This window comes from Gekko japonicus, unplaced genomic scaffold, assembly GCF_001447785.1.
Source record: "Gekko japonicus isolate JY-2015 unplaced genomic scaffold, Gekko_japonicus_V1.1 scaffold3061, whole genome shotgun sequence".
Taxonomy (NCBI): Eukaryota; Metazoa; Chordata; class Lepidosauria; order Squamata; family Gekkonidae; genus Gekko; species Gekko japonicus.
In genome coordinates, this window is record NW_015160929.1 from 92,672 (window position 1) to 117,842 (window position 25,171).

Sequence of the window (25,171 nt, forward strand, 5' to 3'; positions counted from 1 at the left end):
CAGCTCTAAAGCAGGATTCTTACGATCAACTTTTCGCCCGTTGTTTTTTTTTTTTGCCAGCATTGAACGACAGGTGTGTGCCCACATCGCACGGGGTTGAATCCCATTGTGAAGATCCACACATACAAGAGGAGGGCAATCCACCCCTTTTGCAGCAGCCCCCATGTTACCTCTGAGGCTCCCCATGTCAGGGGATATCTGGGACCCCTGGGGACAGAATACCTCCTCCATGTAGAAAGTTTACACAGCACCCAGCCCACGATGTTGACGCTGTAATGTTACGCTGAGAGTCACAGAATGGGAGTCGCATACAGGAAAAAAAGGGAATCGGAAGATTTAAGTGGGAGTTGCTAAACACAGCTGCCTTCCTTTCATATGGCACAATATCTTGAACCTATTAATCTGCGCCTCCTAACCACACCCAAAGCTCCTCCCCCTTTCCCGTTCATTCTACCACCGAGGACAATTTAACGGGGCGGGGGGGGAACGGGACTTCACAGCAGAGAAAGAATCTCAAGGAACTGCTGGGGTTACTTGCAATGTAACAACCCTCACGGTTACCTGCCTACCCCCGGTCCAACGGGGTTCACAGCGAGCTCCACGCCCAGCTCAGAGGAGCCATGGCTCAGTGGTAGAGCACGTGCTTGGCAAGCAAAAGGTTCCAGGGGAGCAGAGGTCCACCAGTGGCTATTAGCTACAAGGTATAGATAGGGGCTCTGGGGCAAGTGATGCTGTGACTTCTTGGTGCCTGGGAGGGGGGGGGTCAACAGTGGGAGGGCTTCTAATGTCCTGGCCCCACTGATGGACCTCCTGATGGCACCTGGTATTTCTGGCCACTGTGTGATACAGTGTTGGACTGGATGGGCCTTTGGCCTGATCCAGCATTGGCTTCTCTTATGTTCTTATGTTCATAGGTTCAATCCCTGGCACCTCCAGTTAAAAAGGACAAGTCAGTAGGGGATAAGAAAACTCTGGAGAGCCGCTGCCAGCCCGAGTAGACAATAGTGACCTTGACGGACAGTCCAAGGGTCTGATTCAGTGTAAGGCAGATTCACTCAAACAACAAACTGAGCCCCCCCTCCCATCAGAACGGCAGGTGACATCTCGGATGCAGAGAAAAGCCCAAGACAGACACACACACACACAAGGGCTTTTTACACGGGCCAAGAGGAAATCCAGCAAATCCAGAAGCAAAGGCTGCTTCAGATACAGAACCCATTTGTATTGCAGAAATAAATTAAAAAAAAAAAAAAAAACAAGCAAGAAGAACTCTTTTCTAGCCACCCCGAGCCCTCAGAGGCTAGTCCAGACCGATGGTCTTGCAACACCTACTGAAGTTTCTCAGGCTTGGACCTCTGAAATTCTGCACTGGGGGAAGTTCCATAACTGGGGTGGGTGGGTGGAGGTGAAGGGGATGGGTAATGGGCAACCCGAAAATAGGTGCCTTTAAAGCTGATACACAGACAGCATCTGGGGACACTCAGGGAGCCTCAAAGATTGCAGTGAGAGCACACGGAAGGGAGTCCCCAGTATGGATAAAAAAACCTACTTTAAAAATGGATTTTAAACCCAACAGTTTCCTTTTTTTTTAAAGTTTCAGTTATATTTAATGTCCCGTTAAAAAAACCGGGGGTGGTGGTGGTGGTATTTTTTACTGTGTGTGTGTGTGTGCGCGCGCACACACCTGGAAGTCATCGTGACCAATGTTCCCTCTAAGCTGTGGAGTCTTGTGAGCAAAAATTCTACTTTGTGAGCTCCTGGCATTAAGGTTGTGAGCAGGCAATTTGGCTACTGTATAAATTACTTTGCTCTGGAACCATCCTTCCTGAGCTAAGACAAAAATCTGTGAGCCGGAGGCTAAAAAACTGTGAGCTAGCCCACACTAACTCAGCTTAGAGGGAACACTGATCGTGACCTCTGGTGACTGACCCCTCCTGGAGGGCCTGGAGGATATCAAGAGAGGAGGCTGAATAAAGCCTGCCCCTGCCCTCCCGACTGTTGGTATTCCAAGGAGGTCTCCCATCCGAGTACTTGCCAGAGTCGACCCTGCTTCGCTTCCAAGATCTGACCAGATCGGGCTAGCCTGGGCTATCTAGGTCAGGGCAAAAAAACCTGGTTTAAATGGAAACCAATGGGCTTACACTGGAGTAGCTTTGCATAGACAGTCTTCAAGGGAATGCTCTTGCTTAGGATGCTTACACATGAACACGGAGATAAACGAACTTGCACAATTCACTCTCATGCCTCAGCAGATATAGTTGTACAATACCAAAGACACATGGCAGCAATGTTCCCTCTAAGCTGTGGAGTCTTGTCAGCAAGAATTCTACGTTGTGAGCGACTGGCATTATTTATTTATTTATTTATTTGGATTTATATCCCGCCCTCCCTGAAGGCTCAGGGCGGCTAACAGAGGCATAACGCCAGATTATAACAATAAAACAGTATAAAATACTAAAGTTGTGAGCAAGCGATTCAGCTACTGCATAAATTAGTTTGCTCCGGATCCATCCTTCCTGAGCTAAGACAAAAATGTGTGAGCTGGAGGTTAAAAAATTGTGAGCTAGCTCACACTAACTCAGCTTAGAGGGAACACTGCATGGCAGTGCATCTGTAGGTTTCAGATCATGCCCTTGAGCATTTCTGCTTAGTTGTAATAAGGTGTCTCAGACGTTAAACAACTAATATTGAACACATGAATGCACGAAGCTGCCTCAGATCTTTGTTCCATCAGATCTTTGTTCCATCAAAGTCAGCACTGTCTACTCAGACAGAGGCAGCGGCTCTCCAGGGTCTGAGACCGAGGTCTTTTGCATCAGCAACTCTCCAGGGTCTCAGGCTGAGGTCTTTCAAATCATCTACTGCCTGGTCTTTTAACTGGAGGTGCCTGGGGATTGAACCTGGGACCTTCTGCAAGCCAAGCAGAGGCTCTACCACTGAGCCATGCCCCCTCCCAAATTAATATATAGAAGGAGGAGGAGGAAGAGGAGGAGATTGGATTTATACCCTGCCCTTCACTTGGAGTCTCAGAGCGGCTTACAGACTCCTTTCTCTTCCCCTCCCCACAACAGACTGGGGCTGAGAGAGCTCTGAGAGAAAATGCTCTTTTTCAAGGACAGCTCTTGTCAGAACTACGGCTTGCCCAAGGTCATCCAGCAGGTGCAAGTGGAGGAGTGGGGAATCAAACCCGGTTCCTCCCAGATTAGAGTCCTCGCACTTAGCCACTACACCAAACTGGCTCTCTTGGATTTTTGTTCTAAAAACAACCTTCTGGGTAGCTTGTAATGGCCGCAAACAAAGCTGCAAAATAGACAATACCAAAAGCGCCAAACAAATAAACAATAAGCATTCATCCAGAAGTCGTCTCAGAAGGTAGCAGTTTTGGTCTGCAGGGGAACAGCTCCTGACGAAGGGAGCCTCGACTCTTGAAAGCTTGTACCCTGAAGATCTTGTTGGCCGCTAAGGTGCTGCTGGGCTCAAACCTAGTGATTCATTCAAAGGACCAGAGGTCATTTTGGGGGGGATCGCAGTTCCCCCGGGTGAGGTGCGGGGGGCGGGGCACATGACGAAGCCCCGCCCCCTGCTTCTGGCCGCCCCGCTTCCGGCCCTCATTCAGCCAGGAGGAGGCAGGAGAAGAGGGAGGGTAAGTTGCTTCCTCCCCGCCTCTCCCCACCCCTGCCTGCCTGGGGCCAGGGAGGGCCCTCGCGGGGCTTCCTCACGCTCCCGCCGGCCTTGCAGGTCCACCGCCGGGCCCCTGATGTCAGGGGGTGTGGCATATGCTAATGAGTTATTCTAATTAGTTCCCCTAGCTCTTTTTCTACGAAACGACCCCTGCAAAGGACTCATGAATCTGAAACAGCCCACACCCTGGCAGTCTTGTCTAACTGTTTAGGACTTCCACAAAGCAAATCTGCAGCATACTGTAAATGATTCATCTTGTTCTAAAGTTGAAAAAAACCAAACTGACCACTGTAGGTGTCTGCGGTATACTTTTTTTTTTTTTAAAAAAAAGCCATTTCATACCAGGAACACGACATTAAAAAATAAAACTTTATTTCCCTAAAGGAGCAGGTAGAAGCATCTTTCTCTTCCAATACTCAATATTTATTTTTCTCTTTTTCAAAGAACTTGAAAGACTGCTGGGAGCAGTGCTGCCTCTAAGCTGTGGAGTCTTGTGAGCAAAAATTCTCCTTTGTGAGCTACTGGCATTAAAGTCGTGAGCGGGCGATTTGGCTCCTGCCTAAATTAGATTGCTATGGAGCCGTCCTTCCTGAGCTAAGGCAAAAATGTGTGAGCCGGAGGCTAAAAAAACTGTGAGCTGGCTCACGCTAACTCCGCTTAGAGGGAACACTGGCTAAGAGGGTTTTTTTTTTAAAAAAAACAACTTTTAAAGGAAACTCAAAGCTACGCCACACCCAATTCTATACCCCAACAGAGTTCCAAGGACTCTCCCCCCCTCTGAAAACTTCTCTTGTGTGTGTTGAGCATTCTTCATTACGAGCGCCCTAAATATTTCTTACTTACCAAAGCCGGATACCAGTCTGTCTTGTCAGGGCTAGACGTCACGCTGACAACCTTGCCAAGTAATTCATCATTAAGGCGTCTCTTATCGTCGTCCTCCTCTTCGCTACTTTCCTCTTCTTTTTCATCTTCGTTACTAGAGGATTAAGCAGACAAGAGATTTAGGCAGGCTGAGCATGAAGATAACAGTCGGAGAGAATGCCACCTTAGAGCCCATAACTGCGCTTTGGGGCTCAAAACGTCAGGAGATGTTCCTCTTCGGCTGTCACACTTGGGGAAGGAGCTCAAACAAAGCCACTACTGAAGTGCTTAGATGCTTCCGAGTCAGAAGGATGCCGCTGCCAGGAGCTCCCAAGGCTAGAAACGACAACCCTCAGATCTCGTACTACTGTCCCATGTATTAGAGCCTCACGGCTGCGGGGTTCCTTAGGATGTGGTAAACACACCGGGGCTGCTTTATACTGAATCAGACCACTGGTCCATGGAAGGTCAATATTGTCTACTCAGACTGGCAGGGGCCATCCAGGGTCTCAGGCAGATATATTTCACTTCAACCGCTACCTGACCAATACTCCCTCTAAACTATGGGGCTTCTGTGAGCAAAGATTCTACTCTGTGAGCGACTGGCATTAAAGTTGTGAGCGGGCGATTTGTCTACGGCATAAATCAGTTTGCTCTGGAGCCAGCCTTCCTGAGCCGAGACAAAAAAATGTGTGAGCCGGAGGCTAAAAAACTGTGAGCTGGCTCACACTAACTCAACTTAGAGGGAACACTGTACCTGACCCTACGTGAGATCGTCCGCGTGCAAAGTGGAGGCCCTTCCACTGGGCCATAGCTGCTCCCCTAAATTATTCATGGATTTATCTGATCATTTAAAATGGACAGACGTGGAGCAATGCTCCCTCTAAGCTGTGGAGTCTTGTGAGCAAAAATTCTACTTGGTGAGCTACTGGCATTAAAGTTGTGAGCCAGCGATTTGGCTACTGCATGAATGAGTTTGCTCTGGGGCCATCCTTCCTGAGCTAAGGCAACAATGTGTGAGCCAGGGGCTAAAAGACTGTGAGCTAGCTCACACTAACTCAGTTTAGAGGGAACACTGCCCCGGATTAACTGCTCTGTACGCAATAGTCCTTGATTAGGTTTATTGGTAAGATATGGCTTCTGGTCAGCTTAACACCCTTGCCAGAACTAACAAGCAATAGCACAGGGATGGGAATTGGGGACTGGGCCCCTCCCACCAAGCATACGCCACATTCTCCCTGGCTACTACAGGTCATGAGAGATTATACGACCTAACTAGCTACATCTCAAGACTCCTTTCTCCCAAGGCCACAGGCCCAGCTGGTACCTGCGAACTATGTGGGGGTAGCTTTGGGAAAGTTACAAGCGGCGGATCAAAAATGGGTGAGCCGGAGGCTAAAAAGCTGTGAGCTGGCTCACACTGACTCAGCTTAGAGGGAACACTGACGTGGAGTCATGAAGTTGCTTCACAGGGAATTAGACCCTTTTGTCTATCGGAGTTGGTACTGTATGCTTAGACTGGCAGCAGCTCTCCAGGGTCTCAGGCGGAGGTCTTTCACATCACCCGGCGCCTGGTCCTTTTAATGCCGGGGATTGAAACTGGGACCTTCTGCATGCCAAGCAGATGCTGTTCCACTGAGCCATGGCTCCTTCGTAGTTCCTATATACTGAATCAGACCCTGGGTCCATCGAGGTCAGTACTGTCTACTCAGACTAGCAGCAGCTCTCCAGGGTCTCAGGCGGAGGTCTTTCACATCACCCGGCGCCTGGTCCTTTTAACTGGACATGCCGGGGATTGAAACTGGGACCTCCTGCATGCCAAGCAGACGCTCTACCACTGAGCCGTGGGCAGTGTTCCTTCTAAGCTGAGTTAGTGTGAGCTAGCTCAGTTTTTTAGCCTCCGGCTCACACATTTTTGTCTTAGCTCAGGAAAGATGGCTCCAGAGCAAACTACCGTATTTTTTGGACCATAAGACTCACTTTTTCTTCCAAAAAAAGTGGGAGGAAAAGTGAGTGCGTCTTATGGACCGAAGGTTCAGAATATTTTTTCCCCTGTTTTCCTCTTTTAAAAACTAGGTGCGTCTTAAGGTCAGGTGCGTCTTTTGGTCCGAAATATAAGGTAATCTATGTAGTAGCCAAATCGCTTGCTCACAACTTTAATGCCAGTAGCTCACAAAGTAGAATTTTTGCTCACAAGACTCCACAGCTTAGAGAGAGCACTGGCCGTGGGCTCTTCATTCTCTACCCACCCAAGCAACCACCATTCGCTACTGCTGACCTGAAACGCCTACAAAAGCTTCTTTCCAGGACATGGTTTGGCAACAACAGTCTCAGCTAGGCATACCTGGTTCCCACAGGCCCAGCACTGACTGCGGCTCAATTTCCAAAAATAAATGACAAAGTACAGCTCCTTGACAATTAAACGTCCTTCACCTTCTTGCTTAGAGAGGAATCAAAGTTCAGGCTCTGTTTCAAAAAGCCTTTGCCTTTAAAGAACTTCTCTGCCTTGACTTGACCACCGGGGCACCACCTCATCTCCTACCAATCCTTACGCTCTCAACTCAAATTCAGATCCTGCAGATCTCCCTCTTTCTTCCCTTTCCAGCATGGTGCCTCCCGGTTCAGAATTTTAACTGCACAAAGAAATCACTCTTTAAGGAGGGAGGTGCAGCAGTTTCGCTTCAGGTTACAGGGAAATGTTGACAAAGGCGATCACAAGACATTACGTTAGGAACGTAACAAGAGCCCTGCTGGATCAGACCAGTGGTCCATCTGGTCCAGCATCTAGTCTCACACTCATCCTGTCCGCACTAGACCTTAAATCCTGGTTCAGCCCTGCCCCTGAATTTACACTCTATATACTACACTCGAGTTCACCCCTGTAATTATCTCAGGGTACTTTTTGTTTCCACATTACAGTGAGGTCACCCCGGTTTTTCCCCACACTTGTCCCGGGATAAACGGATGCTGTTACAACCAGGGATAAATGCAAGGTATTGTGTGGCGAGTTGGAACGCTGATAAAACCAGGGATGAGATCCAAGTGCGGAAAGGACCACTGTGGCCAACCAGTTCCTCTGGAGGGCCATCTACAGGGCAGAGAGGCAGAGGCCTTCCCCGATGTTGCCTCCCGGCTCTGGGATCCGGAGGTCTGGTGCCTCTAAATATGGAGATTCCCCTTAGACACCACAGCTAGTAGCCACTGATAGACCTATCCTCCATTAATCTATCTATTCCCCCTTTAAAGCCATCTATGCCTGCAGCCATCACCAGTGTTCCCTCTAAGCTGAGTTAGTGTGAGCTAGCTCACAGGTTTTTAGCCTCCAGCTCACACATTTTTGTCCTAGCTCAGGAAGGATGGGGCTCCAGAGCAAACTAATTTATGCAGCAGTCAAATCGCTCGCTCACAACTTTAATGCCAGTAGCTCACAAAGTAGAATTTTTGCTCACGAGACTCCACAGCTTAGAGGGAACATTGGCCATCACTACATCTTCTGGCAGCGAATTCCACATTTTAATCAGTCTCTGTGTAAAGAAGAATTTCCTTCTGCCTGTCCTGAATCTACTGCTTCACTGAATGTCCTAGAGCTCTAGGACTTGGGAGAGGGAGAAAGATTTCTGTTTGTCAGCTCTCCACCCCGTGCATCATTTTACAAACGTCTATCGTGTCCGCCCTTAGTAGTATCTTTTCCAAACTGAAAAGTCCCAGACTCTTCATCCTTTTCTCATAGGGAAAGTCCTCCAGCCTCCTAATCGTCTCGGTGGCCCTCCTCTGTACTTTTTCCAGCTCTGCCGTTCCATCTTGAAGCATCATCATAACAGAAGCCGCACCTAGCCTGCCAGCTTTCTGGGGTGGGACTAATCTCTCTGGTCTAGACCTAAAGAACCAAGTGACTACTTCCATACACCACTGGGCATTTACTGTAGCACAGTAGCCCCCCACCCCCCCTTCATGTTCCACGGAAAACCTTCTCTTGAAAATGAAAAACATCCCATGAGACATCAAGGGGCAAAATCTGCCTGCCTTATCCCAACACGGGATGAAGCCTTTTCGGTCTGAGAACCGCCCGGTAATACTGAGTACAAAATGGCGTCACACTCACACGGGAAGAGAGGATCTCCGTCCTCTGCTGGATTTCTTCCCAATCACTGGTGTTCCAAAGTGCTCTGGGTTTGTTAGTGGCAGCTGATCAAGCGTCTAGAGGAGGAAGAGGGGAAAAGAGAGTTTGCTATTGTTCCAGTCCTGGAAATGACAACAACAACAACACTATTTTAGAGAGTTACCATCCCTACCTCACTTTCCGCAAAGTGCCTCTCTCCTTTCAAACACAACGACGTCCGTCTTAACGTCCTCTCATCACCGTCGTCGAAAACTGAGCATAAGAACATAAGAACATAAGAGAAGCCAGTGTTGGATAGGCCAATGGCCCATCTAGTCCAACACTCTGTCACACAGTGGCCAAAAATACCAGGTTCCATCAGGAGGTCCAGCAGTGGGGCCAGAACTTCAGACGCCCTCCCACTATGGCCCCTCCCACAAGCACCAAGAATGCAGAGCATCCCTGCCCCAGACATAAGAACGCAAGAGAAGCCAAATTTTGGATCAGGCCAATGGCCCATCCAGTCCAACACTGTGTCACACAGTGGCCAAAAATACCAGATGCCACCAGGAGGTCCAGCAGTGGGGCCAGGACACTAGAAGCCCTCCCACTGTTGCCCCCCCCCCCCCAAGCACCAAGAAGACAGAGCATCCCTTGCCCCAGACCGAGAGTTCCTATCTGTACCTTGTGGCTCATAGCCACTGATGGACCTCTGCTCCATATGCTTCTCTGATTCCCTCTTAAGCCAGACAATAAATGTTACACTCAAAAGGCAAGCGTTAATATTCATAAAGGCAGCCAAATGGCATGCTTGCTGCTACCATGACTCATTCACATTACAAGCAGGATTCCTTTGCAGAGATACATTCCATTTGTTTATCCACTGAACTTCAAAAGTGGCAGAAAAGACCAATGTCAAAACATTCTGCCATGTGGATTTCAAAATAATACTGAGTCCATCACCCTCTTTCCTCATCATATTTTTTGCTGCCCATTTTGCTTCCCAAAGAAGACTCCCGCTTGTGTCCGAGGATCTCTTGTGGTGGCACCATCTTTCGGGGCCACTTTTTAAAAAACCACGAGCAATCAAGTGTTGGCATTGGTCCACTTAATGAAATGCGACTCAGATGGCAATGCCAATAAATGCCACATCACCAGAACTTAGCGTACAACAGGAAAGGGATAACTCCCCAGCCTAAAAAGCATTAGCCAGATGCAAAGACCTCACAGGTATAAAATACATTTTCTTGGATGGTAGCAATCTAGGCAATGGATGTGCTTCCTGAAAGATTCCCCCAGGAACGCAAAAGGCAGAGTCCCTTTGGCCTTCCAGAATGTGCATGAGATTGCAATACAATACAGTGTGCATGAAAGACACACAGACTCGATGGCTCTATCAACGGTTGTATAAAACGATTAACTCCCCCTTGCCAAGCAACAGCACCAAAGAACTCAAGAAATGCTGCTCCTGGGGGGCTCCAGGAATGGGGGGGGGGAGATCTTCTATGGAAACGGCATTTTTTTTAAAAAGATCAACCCCCACTCTGTGATCTGGCAGAAATTCTAGACAGGATCCATTCCAAGCTGACCTATTTGCATTAAAATGTGGCCAGGGTCCAGCTTACCTGAGGGGCCGCCTTTCCCCATATGTTCCCCCAAGGGCACTACGGTCGGGGGCACAACACCTCCTGGTTACCCCAGCCCCAAAGGTTGCTAAATATGCTGCTACCAGGGCCAGGGCTTTTTCGGTGGCGGCTCCTACCTGGTGGAATGAGCTCCCGGAAGAGATCAGGGCCCTGCGGGACCTGGTACAGTTCCGCAGGGCCTGTAAGACTGAGCTCTTCCGCCAGGCTTTCGGGGAGGAGCCGCCACCGCCACTGTACCACCACCATGTTGTCATTGGTGGAATTTTCTACAAGGTGCGCCGGCCCTGGGATGGAAGAACCGACCAAGTGAAGTACTAACCAGAAGAGACGTCAGCATTCCCTGGAGCGCATCATCGGAATCCCCATCTTGGAATTGTTATAGTTTACTGTTGAGCACCGGTTTTAATTGTAATGATTATTGGTTGGTTTTAAATTGTTTTAGGTATGGCATTTGCCTCTTATGTTAGCCACCCTGAGCCCATGTGGAATGCGCGGGATATAAATCTAATAAATAAATAAATGCATCAGTATCTTCATCATAGGTTTCATTTCCGTTTGTTTTACTTTTTCCTCTGCATTTAAACTGCATTTTTTGGAAACCTCCCTGCTGGGGAGGAAAAGAGGGTAACAAGTACTTCAAGTAAACACCCTTTGGCGTAGGAGGAAGAAATATACTCCAGTGGATTCTCCACACACAGTGATCCTGCCTCCGTTGCATGACCCCCATAAAAGAGTCGCTGTCATTTTGAAGTCTTTGGTTGTTCTGAACCAAGGAGCTATGAAACTGACTTTGGCGATGTGTTACTTTCACCTGGCGTTAATTCTGTAACAAGATGGGCCAAATGAATATGGATACGTGGCAGCTCATGAATAAGCACATATAGGGGTGATTCCACACAAGACCTTAAATCCTGGTTCAACCCTGTCCCTGAACTTACATTCAATACTACACTTGAGTCCACCCCTGTAATTATCTTGGGCAGAGGTCATTTCGGGGGGGGGGGAACGCGGGGGAACGCAGTTCCCCCGGGTGAGGTATGGGGGGGCGGGGCACATGACGAAGCCCCGCCCCCTGCTTCCGGCCCTCATTCAGCCAGGAGGAGGCAGGAGAAGAGGGAGGGTAAGTTGCTTCCTCCCTGCCTCTCCCCACCCCTGCCTGCCTGGGGCCAGGGAGGGCATTCGCGGGGCTTCCTTGCACTCCCGCCGGCCTTGCAGGTCCACCGCCGGGCCCCTCATGGGGCTCGGCAGTGGAGCTGCAAGGCCGGCAGTGGCGGCCGGGACCTTTGGGGGGCGGGGTGTGTGGCCTTATGACACACTTCCGGTGATGTCAGGGGGTGTGGCATATGTTAATGAGTTATGCTAATGAGTTCCCCTAGCTCTTTTTCTACGAAATGACCCCTGATCTTGGGGTATTTTTTGTTTCCCCTTTACATCGTGGTCACTCTGGTTTCCCCCCCACACTTGTCCCGGGATAAACAGATGCTGTTATAACCAGGGATAAATGCAAGGTATTGTGTCGCGAGATGATCTCTGATAAAACCAGGGATGAGATCCAAGTGCGGAAAGGACCATAGAAAGCTTGTTTTTCACCACGTTAACCTATATATTTGTTACCAAACACCATTATATATTTATACAACAACAGAAAACAGAGAGGAAAACACAAGACACATTTCCTCAACCGATTAAGTTGGGCTCGTTACTCAAGACGCATGACAGCACAGGACTTCACACACCAAGCGCAGCCGGTTACTGTGAACCTCTGGCATTGACACATTCTTGCACTGCATACTTTTAGACCTACACAGGTTCATCAATTCCTCAAGAAAAGGGTCAACTTGCAAATAAATACACCCACCCCACCCACTGAAGTATACAAAATTTTCTCAACTTTGGGGGGTGGGGGGAAGGGGGACCAAGTTCATTCCCCCATGCCCTCAAAACATCTAGAAGTTTTACATCTCCAGCAATGCTCCCTCTAAGCTGTGGAGCAAAAATTCTACTCTGTGAGCTACCGGCATTAAAGTTGTGAGCGAGCGATTTGGCTGCTGCATAAATTAGTTTGCTCTGGGGCCATCCTCCTTCCTGAGCTAGGACAAAAATCTGTGAGCTGGAGGCTGAAAAACTGTGAGCTGGCTCGCACTAACTCAGCTTAGAGGGAACACTGATCTCCAGTTGTAAACTCCAGAAATATCTACCAGAATGGGGAAAGTATGAACCAAGGACTCCTACAACATCCCAAAGGAAGAAAAATACAGCACAGTAAAAAAACGCAAGGTCAGAAGTTTGATCTCCATCCAGGGAAAAGAGCAACAGTGAAAAGACTGATGCATCTGCCCTCAAAACCCTGCGTTGCCCTTCCTGGGTGCCTCTGGACAGCGACCTCCTCAGAACCACGAAAGGGACAGCAGAAAGCACTTCCTTTTTCTAAGACACAGCAACCCAATTGGCTTAAAGGTTAAACTAGGATGGAAAATCTTTCTGTTCAGCAGCCACGTGGGAGTCGCTTGCCTGGGGGCAGAGGAAATGCATCAGAGGAACTTAAACCTCCCCGATCTCTTCGGTTTAATTAAAGTCCCAGTTGCTAGAATAGGGAGGATGGGCAGACCTGACGCTCTGAGTCACCGAAGTTCAAGCTGGTGAGCGTCCGAGTCAGATCAGAAAGAGTCAGATCAGGCAGATTAGTTAGAACGAAAGAGAAGTCAAATGATGTGTTAAATCTGCTTTCATTCCACTCAGTGAGGACTGCAGCCTACGCCTGGCTCTCAAGGCCACTTCATACACAGAGGCATTAATCTTGACCAAGCTGTGTCCTGCTAGCCTAATTCCTACCCACGTTTTAATTGAGCGGGAGGAGGAGGAGGAGATTGGATTCATACCCCGCCCTTCATTACCCAAAGGAGTCTCAGAGAGGCTTGCAATCTCCTTTCCCTTCCCCTCCCCACAACAGACACCCTGTGAGGTAGGTGGGGCTGAGAGCTCTGACAGAAACGGCTCTTTTTCAAGGACAGCTCTTATCAGAACTATGGCTTGCCCAAAGTCATCCAGCCAGCAAGTGGAGGAGTGGGGAATCAAACCCGGTTCTCCCAGATTACAGTCCGCGCACTTAACCACTACGCCAAACTAGTCCAACACTCTGTCACACAGTGGCCAAGAATACCAGGTGCCATCAGGAGGTCCATCAGTGGGGCCAGGACACTAGAAGCCCTCCCACTGTTGCCCCCCCCCCCAAGCACCAAGAAGACAGAGCATCATCTGTCCCAGCCTGTGAGTTCCTATCTATACCTTGTGGTAATAGATCCTGATCCTCTGCAGAGTTAGGCTCACCTAAACCCAGTGATTTCTCTCTCTGTAGGACGGGGCTGCGAGGTGGTTAATGCTTTTGTAACTGACAACAGATTTGTAAGCACGTCCGAAGTAAGTAGAATTTTAGAAATGCTGCAGAACGTGTAGGATGCTTTGCCGATTTAATTTCAGAATTTAAAAGTTGCAAGAATATGCTTTCCCAGCATTTGTGTGTAAAGGCGGTGGACACCAAATTAGTTGGCCTCCCTGCACAGAAGTTGCCCTGACTATTTGCCCTATGAGGAGTCCTGGTATCATACGAGCTTTGCGTGACTCCAGGTACCATCAGTCCACTTTATGGGGAGGGCGGGGAATAAATTGAATAAAATAAAATACAAATAAAATAAATGGGGGGGTCTGAACTGTTATATTTAATTCACCATCTTTAAATTGTTTAAGGGTTTTAGCTCTTTTAAGAATTATTTATTTGTTTGTTTAATTTGTATCCCGCCCTCCCTGCCAAGGCAGGCTCAGGGTGGCTTATGGGATATATATGTTAAAACAGCAAAATATGTTAAAACAGAAGATTTAAATAAAACTACTACATATAATTAATTATATTGCCTGATTTAACTGTTTGTGCACTTTATTGTTACCTGCCCTGAGCCCATCCTGAGAAGGGTAGGATATAAATTTAACTAATAAATAAATAAGAACATAAGAGCGTAAGAGACGCCAATGTTCGATCAGGCCAAAGGCCCATCCAGTCCAACACTCTGTATCACACAGTGGCCAGAGATACCAGTGCCATCAGGAGGTCCACCAGTGGGGCCAGGACATTAGAAGCCCTCCCACTGTTGGCCCCCCCAAGAACAAATAAATATCTGAAGGAGCCCTGAGGGTCCACGCACAGACACTGAAGGTAGAGAGCAAGAGCTTTGCTTCGATTCATGTTCATGCAATGCAACATATGCATACTTTCCCATACGATGGTACAGGCGCCACATGTACAGAACCTGCTCAAGAGACCAACCCACCCACCCATTTGCGAATGGATCCAGACTTAGGAGAACAGATAATGCTTATGGCAAGCAGTCCTTCACTTCCTTCTCCTTGGCACAGCAGCCTGTGTTTTTGCAGTGTGCCCCCAAATTTCGCACCAGCAACAATGAAAAAGGGCCCGGGGGGGTGGGGGTGGGGGAGAAGGTCTTTCTCCAATTTTTCTGGGCCTTCACATCTCTAGCAGGTGTCAAAGTTCTATTCAAGCAAACTCTTTTCTCTCATGTAATTTCGGCATCAACCTTATAGAGGCTAGATATTGGTAGTTAATTACTTCCATAACAGCTCCCCGGCCCCCTGCATTAGCTTCTGTGACAATCCAAAGCTCATCAAAATCATTATTATCCCTATTCCCAATGGCACTTTACAGAGGAAAACAATGTCTTCCAGTAAGTATCGAGTCAACATTTTTTTTTAAAAAAAGAAACCAATGAATCAACCTGGGAAATACTGTAGTATTAACTTGGTAAAACATTAATATTTTGTGGCAATAGTGCATTTTGTCAAATTGAATTTTCTACCCCAGCAGCACACACTATCTTATTAGTAAATGTAATGAAAGTGGAGACGCAAGCATCCAGCTTATTTTTTTTTTTAAAGAAACATTTCCATCATTATCACCTCCCACTCTTTCACTTCCATTAAATATTCCTTGCTGTTTTAAATCTCGCTTTCTAATCCACTTCTCACGCAGCCCACTTCGAATCAAAGCATGACCTTTTCAGCGCACTTCTTTAAGAGTACATTGCCAAGGAAGTCACACAATTCAAGATTCCTTGAATAACAGACAGAACACGCTGTCACAGCTTTGGTTCCTTATAACCAATACGGCCTCAGCCCAGCAGAACTTGGCGATACCTTCCCTAGTAAGAAATACCCCACAACTCAAGGCTGGCCATAAGGTTTTTGCACTTATATTATACTTTAGAGTTCTCAAAGGCTCACTTCCTATACAGGCAGGCCAGTATTACCCCCCCACACACACACACCTGAGAGCAGGGGCTAGAGCTCAGAGACCATTCAGTAAGCTCATAACCGAACTGACATCTGAACTGGTAACCTTCTGGGGTCACAGTGTAATCTGCCTTCTGCCTGGGTTTTAAGCACAGCAATGATTTCCCAAAACCGATTTGGTATCACCAAAAAAATAAATAAATAAAAATCTAAAGAGCTGCATATAGCAAACTCATGGTGAAAGGAGGGTGGACAAGATCAACTGGCAAAAATCTAGCCGCTGACTGGGGACAGAGAGGCTGAGAGCCACACAGAATTCTGCCCACTGCAGCCTCGTATCTTTCGAAGGTCAGCTGCAATACTGGTCTACAGCAGGGGTCAAAGTTCCCTCTAAGCTGTGGAGTCTTGTGAGCAAAAATTCTACTTTGTTAGCTACTGGCATTAAAGTTGTGAGCGAGATATTTGGCTGCTGCATTAAATTAATTTGGTCTGGAGCTCTCCTTCCTGAGCGAAGACTAAAATGTGTGAGCCGAAGGCTAAAAAACTGTGAGCTAGCTCACACTAACGCAGCTTAGAGGGAACACTGGCAGGGGTGTCAAACGTAAGGCCCGGGGGCTGGAAGCAGCCCATCCAGGGCTCTTATGCGGCCCATGAGCACCTGGTGCAAGCGAGGGGACGGGAGACGGCTTGGTGAGGGGAGTGGGTGGAGCCACTCCAACTGTGGCTTCATCACAGCCGAACAACCTCGTCTGCAGCAGTCAAGCAGTGTGGGAGCATCTGCCCAATGCTGCACCGCTGGCTCTCCAGTCTGCCCATGTGTGTTTCCCCCGACACCCCCTCCCCAGCCCGTGGAGCCTTGCAGTGAGGACACACCAGCTCAGACCTTACCAGTGGCTGTCCTTTATACAGTTTATATCTCTGGTACCCGGCATTAACGTTTTATGGCACACGTGGCCTGGCCCGACAAAGTGACATTTATGTCAGATCCAGCCCTCGTAACAAATGAATTTGACACCTCAAGACTATAGTAACTTAAAATATGCAGGGGGGAGGAACAGGTTCAACAGCCCCTCCCCCCCGCCAACCATAGCTAACACGGAAGTTTCATAAACCAGTTACCTAACACTATACCTGCACCAGCCCAGTACAAAGCAGGCTGAAAAGTCGCTAGGGAAGGCCTGGCGATCCTCCCACATTTACCGAACTTCATTTATACCCCCACCTTTTCCCCAATGGCTTGTATCGTTCTCCGTTCTACTTTAACCTTAAAACAACCCTAGGAGGTAGGTGCGTGTGACAGTGTGTGTGGCCGGCCCAAGCTTCCCTGCCAGAGTGTGGATTCACACCTGGGTCTGCCAGGTCCTAGTCCACGGGTCCCCAATCTTTTCACGCCTTTTGGGCACCTCTGGAATGCTGAAACAGAGCGGTGGGCGCAGTCACAAAATGGCTGCTGCGGGAGGCGGAGCCTCCCACACAGAGGAAGCCCAAGTGAAGAGGGGCAATATAAAGAATATATTGGGAATGATGAGTGACAGAGAGAATAAAATGAATTGCTGTGGTGGCAGCTGCTGCTGAAACAATGTTATTCCAGGATGCACAGCCAATTACATCTCCAGCGGCCACTCAGAAGCCCTGCTGAGGATGAGCCCCACCCACTTCCTAAAAAGACCTGGTGGATGCCAGGACAGCGGGCACCGCACTGGGAAACCCTGCCCTAGTCCAACACTGTTACCACTACACCAAACTGGCTTTAGAAAGCCAGTTTGGTATAGCGGTTAAGTGCGCGGACTCTAATCCGGGAGAACCGGGTTTGATTCCCCACTCCTCCACTCGCAGCCGCTGGATGACCTTGGGCAGGCCATCGTTCTGACAAGAGCTGTCCTTGAAAGGGCAGTTTCTATCAAGAGCTCTCTCAGTCCCACCTTCCTCACAGGGTCTCTGTTGTGGGGAGGGGAAGGGAAAGGAGTTTGTAAGCTGCTCTGAGACTCCGAGTGAAGGGCGGGGTATAAATCCAATCTCTTCTTCTTCTTTACCACGCTGACCCTTTCAATACAGCTATGTACACACCGGGAAGCCAAACTCAGAAAGGGGTGTGTTAGTTTGGAATGAAACATGGAAGCCACGTGCCCCCCCCCCACTGCATTGATAGAGCAATAGCTCACTCCTTGCTGCTTTGCGGTTTCCCTGCTTCCTCCGAGAAAGAAGCCCACCTGAAGTGAGGCACAAAGGCTGCAAGGAGATGCTCGTGCCATCCATCAGATGCTGTTCTGTCCTGCCGCTTCCACGCAAGTTAACCACAGAATCTGGTTGGTGTCGCATACGGCACACATCACAGATCTGTCTGTTGTACGTTCGTGCCTCCTTTGCACTTTTCCCCCCCTTTCGTGAAAGGTCGGGCAAAGGAAAGTGAGCACAGTCACGGCATTAGCCACAAAAGGGTTTAATTAGCTTCTTAATCTCTGGGCACTGATGAAACTAAGTAAACCAGTGGGTTTAACTCAACAGGGCTTTTCCACATGAAGCTTCTATTAAGAGCCCTAATATGACAGGCCCCTGATTCTCCCCCAAAGATATTTTTAGTTTCCCTCAGTCACATCCAGTCTTCCCTCTAAGCTGAGTTAGTGTGAGCTAGCTCACAGTTTTTTAGCCTCTGGCTCACACATTTTTGCCTTAGCTCAGGAAGAAGGATGGCTCCAGAGCAAACTGATTTATGCAGCAGCCAAATCGCTTGCTCACAACTTTAATGCCAGTAGCTCACAGAGTAGAATTTTTGCTCACAAAACTCCACAGCTTAAAGGGAGCATTGGTCACACCTACTATGGCCAAAATACAAGTTGCTTTACTTCAGACCTCTTGGACGATTCTGATCTCTGTTCCCAAAGATACTGCATGCAAGTTTAGCCTTGCTGGTTTCAGTTTTTCAGCTTCGACAGCGGTAAGAGTGGTTTAGGAATGTAGGCAAAGCAGCTCAATCCTAGCTGTATTTACAAGGAAACCAATCCCACTGACCTGAACAGGACTCTCTCCTTGAGACCTGTGCATAGCGTGACTGCAGTCTGCTTTGCTGGGTGAGACACTGGTCTCCCGTTCTGTCTCTAGCGGCAAGCCAGATGCCTTCGGGAGTTCAAAAGAAAGGCACAGAATGCTTCCTAATACCCGATATCGAGAGAGGCACACAGCCTCTCTATAGGGTGCTCGTATTCAGCTGTCATGGCTAATAACCATTAACAGGGTTATCATCCACGAATTTAGTAATTTCTTGAGAGCCAGCCAGCCAGGTGTAGCAGGTAAGTGTGTCAAGACCAGGATCTTAAGAACATAACATAAGAACATAAGAGATGCCAATGTTGGATCAGGCCAAAGGCCCATCCAGTCCAACACTCTGTGTCACACAGTGGCCAGAAATACCAGTGCCATCAGGAGGTCCAGCAGTGGGGCCAGGACATTAGAAGCCCTCCCACTGTTGACCCTCCCAAGCACCAAGGAGACAGAGCATCACTTGCCCCAGAGCCCCTATCTATACCTTGTGGCTAATAGCCACTGATGGACCTCTGCTCCATATGCCTATCTAATTCCCTTTTGAAGCCGTGAGACCTAGGTTCGAATCCCCATTTGGCCATGGAAGCTTGCTGGCCGACCTTTGTGTGGGTTACACGCTCTCAGCCTGCACCACGTCAAAGGGCTGTTGTGTGAGGATAAAATGGAAGAGGGAACAACCTAAGCCGCTTTGAGTCCTCATCGATGAAACAGGCGAGATATAAATAAAGTAAATAAATTTCTTCCTATTTATCTAGACAACAGAATTTTAAACTTTGCCGCAACAGGTGCCCAGAGATTAAGAAGACAATCAAACCTGCTGTTGTGGCTAATAAACAACAGGAGCTCAGCCATGCTTGGGGGGGGGGAGGTACTCACTGCTCCTCTGGGTAAGCCAGCGATCACCAACCCATCTTGTGGAAGTGAAAATACCCAGCGTCATCAGCCTCTCTTGCAGTTGGAAGGTGGGGGAAGGAGAACGGAGGCCATTCGTAAACTAGGAATCTTTTAAAAAATCCTATGGATCTTGCCATGCTTGTTTTTCCAAGACCAAAGCCAACAGTTGTTACCATCGACTCAGGTAGTCAGCCATGTTGGTCTGAAGCAGCAGAACAAATTTAGAGTCCAGTGGCACCCTAACGACCAGCAAGAACTCCTTGTGGGCACTCCATGAAATTGCCGAGCGGTCGGGTTAGAACGGATGAAAGGAAGTCCTTCTTCACCCAAAGAGTGATTGACACATGGAATTCACTGCCACAGGAGGTGGTGGCGGCTACAAGCACGGACGGCTTCAAGAGGGAACTGGATAAACATCTGGAGCAAAGGTCCATCAGTGGCTATTAGCCACAAGGGATAGGTAGGGACTCTCGGTCTGGGGCAAGGGATGCTCTATATCAGGGGTCCTCAAACTTTTTAAACAGGGGGCCAGTTCACTGTCCCTCAGTCCATTGGAGGGCTGGACTATAGTTTTGTTTTGTTTTTTAAACTATGAACAATTTCCTATGCACACTGCACATATCTGCAGTTTGGAGCCCCTGAGGGCCGGATAAATGTTTTTGGCGGGCCGCATGTGGCCCGCGGGCCATAGTTTGAGGACCCCTGCTCTATATCCTTGGTGCCGGGGGGGGGGCAACAGTGGGAGGGCTTCTAGTGTCCCGGCCCCACCGCTGGACCTCCTGAGGGCACCTGGTGTTTTTGGCCACTGTGTGACACAGAATGTTGGACTGAATGGGCCATTGGCCTGATCCAGCATTGGCTTCTCTGATGTTCTCTTACGTTCTTATTCAAGGCATGAGCTTTTGTGTTAAGTGACCTCCAGGCTCTGGGGGTGAATGGAGAGTCTCAGACTTATTTTGGCATATTTATTGCTTTACAATCGCTGATCTTATAACCTTAGCTGGTTACTGAATTGTTTTCGCATATCTTAAAAACATCTTCATCATGTTCATGTTAACTTGCTGTTCAGCCCGTCTATACGTTTGAACCTTACCCTCCCCCATTCCAGTGTATTTGAAAAAGTGTGCCTCCACACGAAAGCTCATACCTTGAATAAACCTTGGTTGGTCTTAAAGGTGCCGCTGGACTCTAAGTTGGTTCTACTTATTACGATCAATTTGTCAAAGAATGAAGATAGTGAATACTGCGGGGGGCTCCAGTCCCCCGTGCCAAAAATAGTATACCAGCATGTTCTTTGCATTTATACCTCCCTGGTTCTCAGCTACAATAAAACCGCACCAATGCTGTCAGTGTGAACCAATAACTTGTCCCAATTAATTATTCCGCTGATACACAAGAGCTCAAACTCTATTCCCAGGCACAACAAATCTGGGTGGTGCAGTAATTAAATTCAGACTATGGCGGAGAGACCCAGGTTTCCAAGCCCCAATTCGGCCACAAAGCCCACTAGATGACGCCGGGCCAGTCACTTTCTCTCCACGTAACCTACCTCACAGGTCGGTTGTGATTATAAAGTGGAAAAAGGGAACACCGGGTATACCACCTTGAGCGCCTTTGTGGGTGAAAGAGTGCACTAAATGTGAGAAAACACACGCAAATGGATTAGAACTCGGGGCCTGCGCATATATCCAGAGACCAGCTGCGGAACAATGACAACGCAAGAGGAAGACAAGCAGTCCACCTGGAAAGCTCCACGGCAAGAACTCCATGACACCCTGCCAACATCTGCCAAATGCACACACTTCAGCAAAATTTCCAGAGGCCTGAGATAATTCAATGTCTTTCACTGCCTGTCAAACGTCTGAGAACATATCCTGCAAGCTAGCAGAACCTGGGCAAAGAACAGAACATTTCTTGGAGCCCTACAGGGATCAAGACAGCCACACAGTTCAGATTTAGAAGAAGAGATTGGATTTATACCCCCCACTTCTTCATTCAGAGTTTCAGAGCGGCTTACAAACTCCTTTCTCTTCCCCTCCCCACAAAGGACACCCTGTGAGGTAGGTGGGGCTGAGAGAGCTCTTTCCAGAGCTGTCCTTGAGAGAACAGCTCAAAGAGAACGTGTGACTGACCAAGGGTCACACCAGCAGCTGCAAGTGGAGGAGTGGGGAATCTGGCACCCCTTTTCTACTTAACCACCTGCTCAAAGTTCAGCAAAATAAATTCCTGATTATTAGCCCATTTTGATTGCTGTTTCTTAATATAACACTGCAGGCTGAGGTAATCAAATTAATCTTGTCCTTGAGACTCACAGGAAACAATCCTAGAACCGTTAAAAAAATTGTTCCCAAGAATACTGTTTACTCAAGTATTAAGTCTGCAAAGGGAACTCCTTGAATGAAGCAACTTGCATAATGAATTATTGTTCCATTGGGGTGAAGACTGTTCCAAATTTATGCAATTATCTTTCAATAACGTGGAATGCATTTTAAGCTAACAAATCCTCTTCGTAAAAGGAAGAAAAGCCCTTTAATTCAAAATCCAACGGCAATACTTCATTTTGTATGGCAAGTTTATTCTCCATTGTAAAATGAATAGGAGTCACTAGTTCTTTTTGGGGGGGGTCATAGGAGTATAAACACTGAGAGTGAGTGGGGTCTAGTGGTTAGTGTCAGACTAGGATCCAGCCTCCTGTTCCTCAGCTTCAAAACAATTCCACCCCTCCTCCTCTATTCAAAAGGAAACTACAATAATTGAAAAGCAAAACATTAAATGTGACTCTCTTACAGAAGGTGAGTGAATCTTAAGGAAGTCGAGCTGAACCCTAGTCAGCCAACTGCATCTAGAGATACCTATGTGACATGGAATCCCTGCCATGGAAGTTTAGGGGATAACCTTGGCGGCAGGGCAGCCACACACTCTCAGTCTAACCTACCTCACAGGTGAGGATAAAATGGAGATTGGTGTAAGCCATTTTTGGTACCCTTTAGGAAGTAAGGCAAGGGATAAGTAAAATAAAAAATAACAAACAGGAGAAGAGAAGAAGAGAAGAGATTGGATTTATACCCCGCCCTTCACTACCCAAGGGAGTCTCAGAGCAGCTTACAAACTCCTTCCCCTCCCCACAACAGACACCCTGTGAGCAGTGTTCCCTCTAAGCTGAGTTAGTGTGAGCTAGCTCACAGTTTCTTAGCCTCCAGCTCACTCATTTTTGTCTTAGCCCAGGAAGGATGGCTCCAGAGCAGACTAATTTGAGCAGTAGCCAAATCACTCACCCACAACTTTAATGCTGGTAGCTCACAAAGCAGAATTTTTGCTCACAAGACTCCACACCTTAGAGGGAACATTGCCTGTGAGGTAGGTGGGGTTAAGAGAGTTCTTGACAGAAACTGCTCTTTTTCAAGAACAGCTCTTGTCAGAACTATGGCTTGCCCAAGGTCATCCAGCAGCTACAAGTGGAGGAGCGGGGAATCAAACCTGGTTCTCCCAGATTAGAGTCCACGCACTTAACCACTACAGCAAACTGGCTCTCCAGTGTCTTGGTGAGGGTCTTCCTGAATCCTAAAATCTCTTCACTGCAGATTCTGCTGCATGTAAAACATGTCCTTTGTAACCGCGTTTGCTCCCTGTCCCAATACAAAGAGGCTTCCAGTAAAAGTCCGTGTTCACCCTCTTAACTTTACTACCTATAATGTTTCAACACAGACTTCCAAAGCCATTTTCTAAGCTCCTCAATCATCATCGTCAACCAAAGACAGACAAGATGCATCCGTGTGCAGATTAATACTACATATTTTTAAAACCTTGATTTGCATCTACCATACAAGCCACGTTGAAAATAGCCGAGTGCAATGCTACGTATCACAATTATGTGACCGGTTCTGTTTGAACAACATCCTAATCTAGACGTAAATCAAGAGTGGCTCACAGTCACGCAGAAGCTTCAGTTCTTTCTTCTTCCCATGCTGGCTCTAGAAGCATTCATAGAAGTTTATAGACTGCAAACATTTTTTCCACCTTATGGGGGGGGGGGGGTTCACCCTGCCACAAAGCCTTTGCAACAAGTTGCCCAGAGGAGATTCTTTCTTGCCAGAAGTGACCGGGCAAGGGATTAACCACCCCAAGCTATGTCCAGCCTCCTGTTCCTCAACTTCAAAACAATTCCACCCCTCCTCCTCTATTCAAAAGAAAACTACAATAATTGAAAAGCAAAACATTAAATTTGACTCTCTTACAGAAGGTGAGTGAATCTTAAGGAAGTCGAGCTGAACCCTAGTCAGCCAACTGCATCTAGAGATACCTATGTGACATAAGAACATAAGAGAAGCCACTGTTAGATCAGGCCAATGGCCCATCTTGTCCAACACTCTGTCACACAGCAGCCAAAACCCAGGTGCCATCAGGAGGTCCAGCAGTGGGGTCGGGACACTAGGAGCCCTCCCACTGTTGCCCCCCCCCAAAAAACCCCAAGAATACAGAGCATCACTTGCCATAGACCGAGAGTCCCTATCTATACCTTGTGGCTAATAGCCACTGATGGACCTCTGCTCCATATGGTTACCCAATCCCCTCTTAAAGCTGTCCGTGCTTGTGGCCGCCACCCCCTCCTGTGGCCGTGAATTCCACGTGTTCATCACTCTTTGTCCTCATTGAATACTACAGGATTTGTGCTGAGGTGCCAGGCTCCCAGATAAGGATGCTCAAAAGTAAACTATCAGTGCAGCGTGATTTGTCTACAGCTCAGGGTGCAGATGACAGTTACAAAAAAAAAACTGAACGCCCCATCAAGGAAAATACTCCCTCTGCACATCGTTATCCTGCTTTTCCTCTGAGGAGCCAAATGCAACTCCCTGCCCCTTTTTTATCCTCACAACAATCCTGTGGGATAGTCTTAGGATAAGTATGAGCAACTAGCCCAAAGCTCTCTATTTAGCTTCATGGCACTTCAGGATTTGAACACCGGCCTTTGGATCATAGTTCAGCACTCTTAACGGCCAAGTCACACTGAAATTTAAATCACAAAAGGGGGGAGAAGGACTAGACTAGAAGAGATTGGATTCATACCCCGCCCTTCACTAACCGAAGGTGTCTCAGAGCGGCTTACAAACTCCTTTGCCTTCCCCTCCCCACAACAGACACCCTGTGAGGTCGGTAGGGCTGAGAGAGCTCTGACAGAAACTGCTCTTTTTTCAAGGACAGCTCTTATCAGAACCACGGCTTGCCCAAGGTCATCCAGCCAGGTGCAAGTGGAGGAGTGGGGAATCAAACCCGGTTCTCCCAGATTAGAGTCCGCGCACTTAACCACTACACCAACTGGCTCCAGAAGCTTTTCCTCCAGTACAAAAGTTGTATACCTTAACAGGAGAGCCAGTTTGGTGTCGTGATTAAGTGCATGGACTCTGATCTGGGAGAACCGGGTTTGATTCCCCCACTCCTCCACTTGCAGCTGCTGGTGTGACTTTGGGTCAGTCATAAGTAATTTCAGAGCTTTTCTCTCAGAGCTCACTCAGCCTCACGTACCTCACAGACAATGTTCCCTCTAAGCTGTCGAGTCTTGTGAGCAGATATTCTAGTTTGTGAGCTACTGGCATTAAAATTGTGAGCAAGCAATTTGGCTACTGCATAAGTTTGCTCGGTAGCCATCCTTCCTGAG

General features: G+C 48.0%; 1 protein-coding gene across 1 annotated transcript in view; it reads right to left on the reverse strand.

Moving 5' to 3' along the window:
* Positions 1–25,171, reverse strand: part of ARID4A (AT-rich interaction domain 4A) — a 108,207-nt gene that overhangs the window by 74,546 nt on the left and 8,490 nt on the right. The window contains exons 6-8 of the mRNA XM_015424967.1: positions 8,835–8,914; positions 8,645–8,739; positions 4,525–4,657 (exon numbers count right to left, since the gene is read on the reverse strand). Coding sequence (XP_015280453.1) covers positions 4,525–4,657; positions 8,645–8,739; positions 8,835–8,914 — 308 coding nt within the window. The remainder of the gene's footprint in view (positions 1–4,524; positions 4,658–8,644; positions 8,740–8,834; positions 8,915–25,171) is intronic.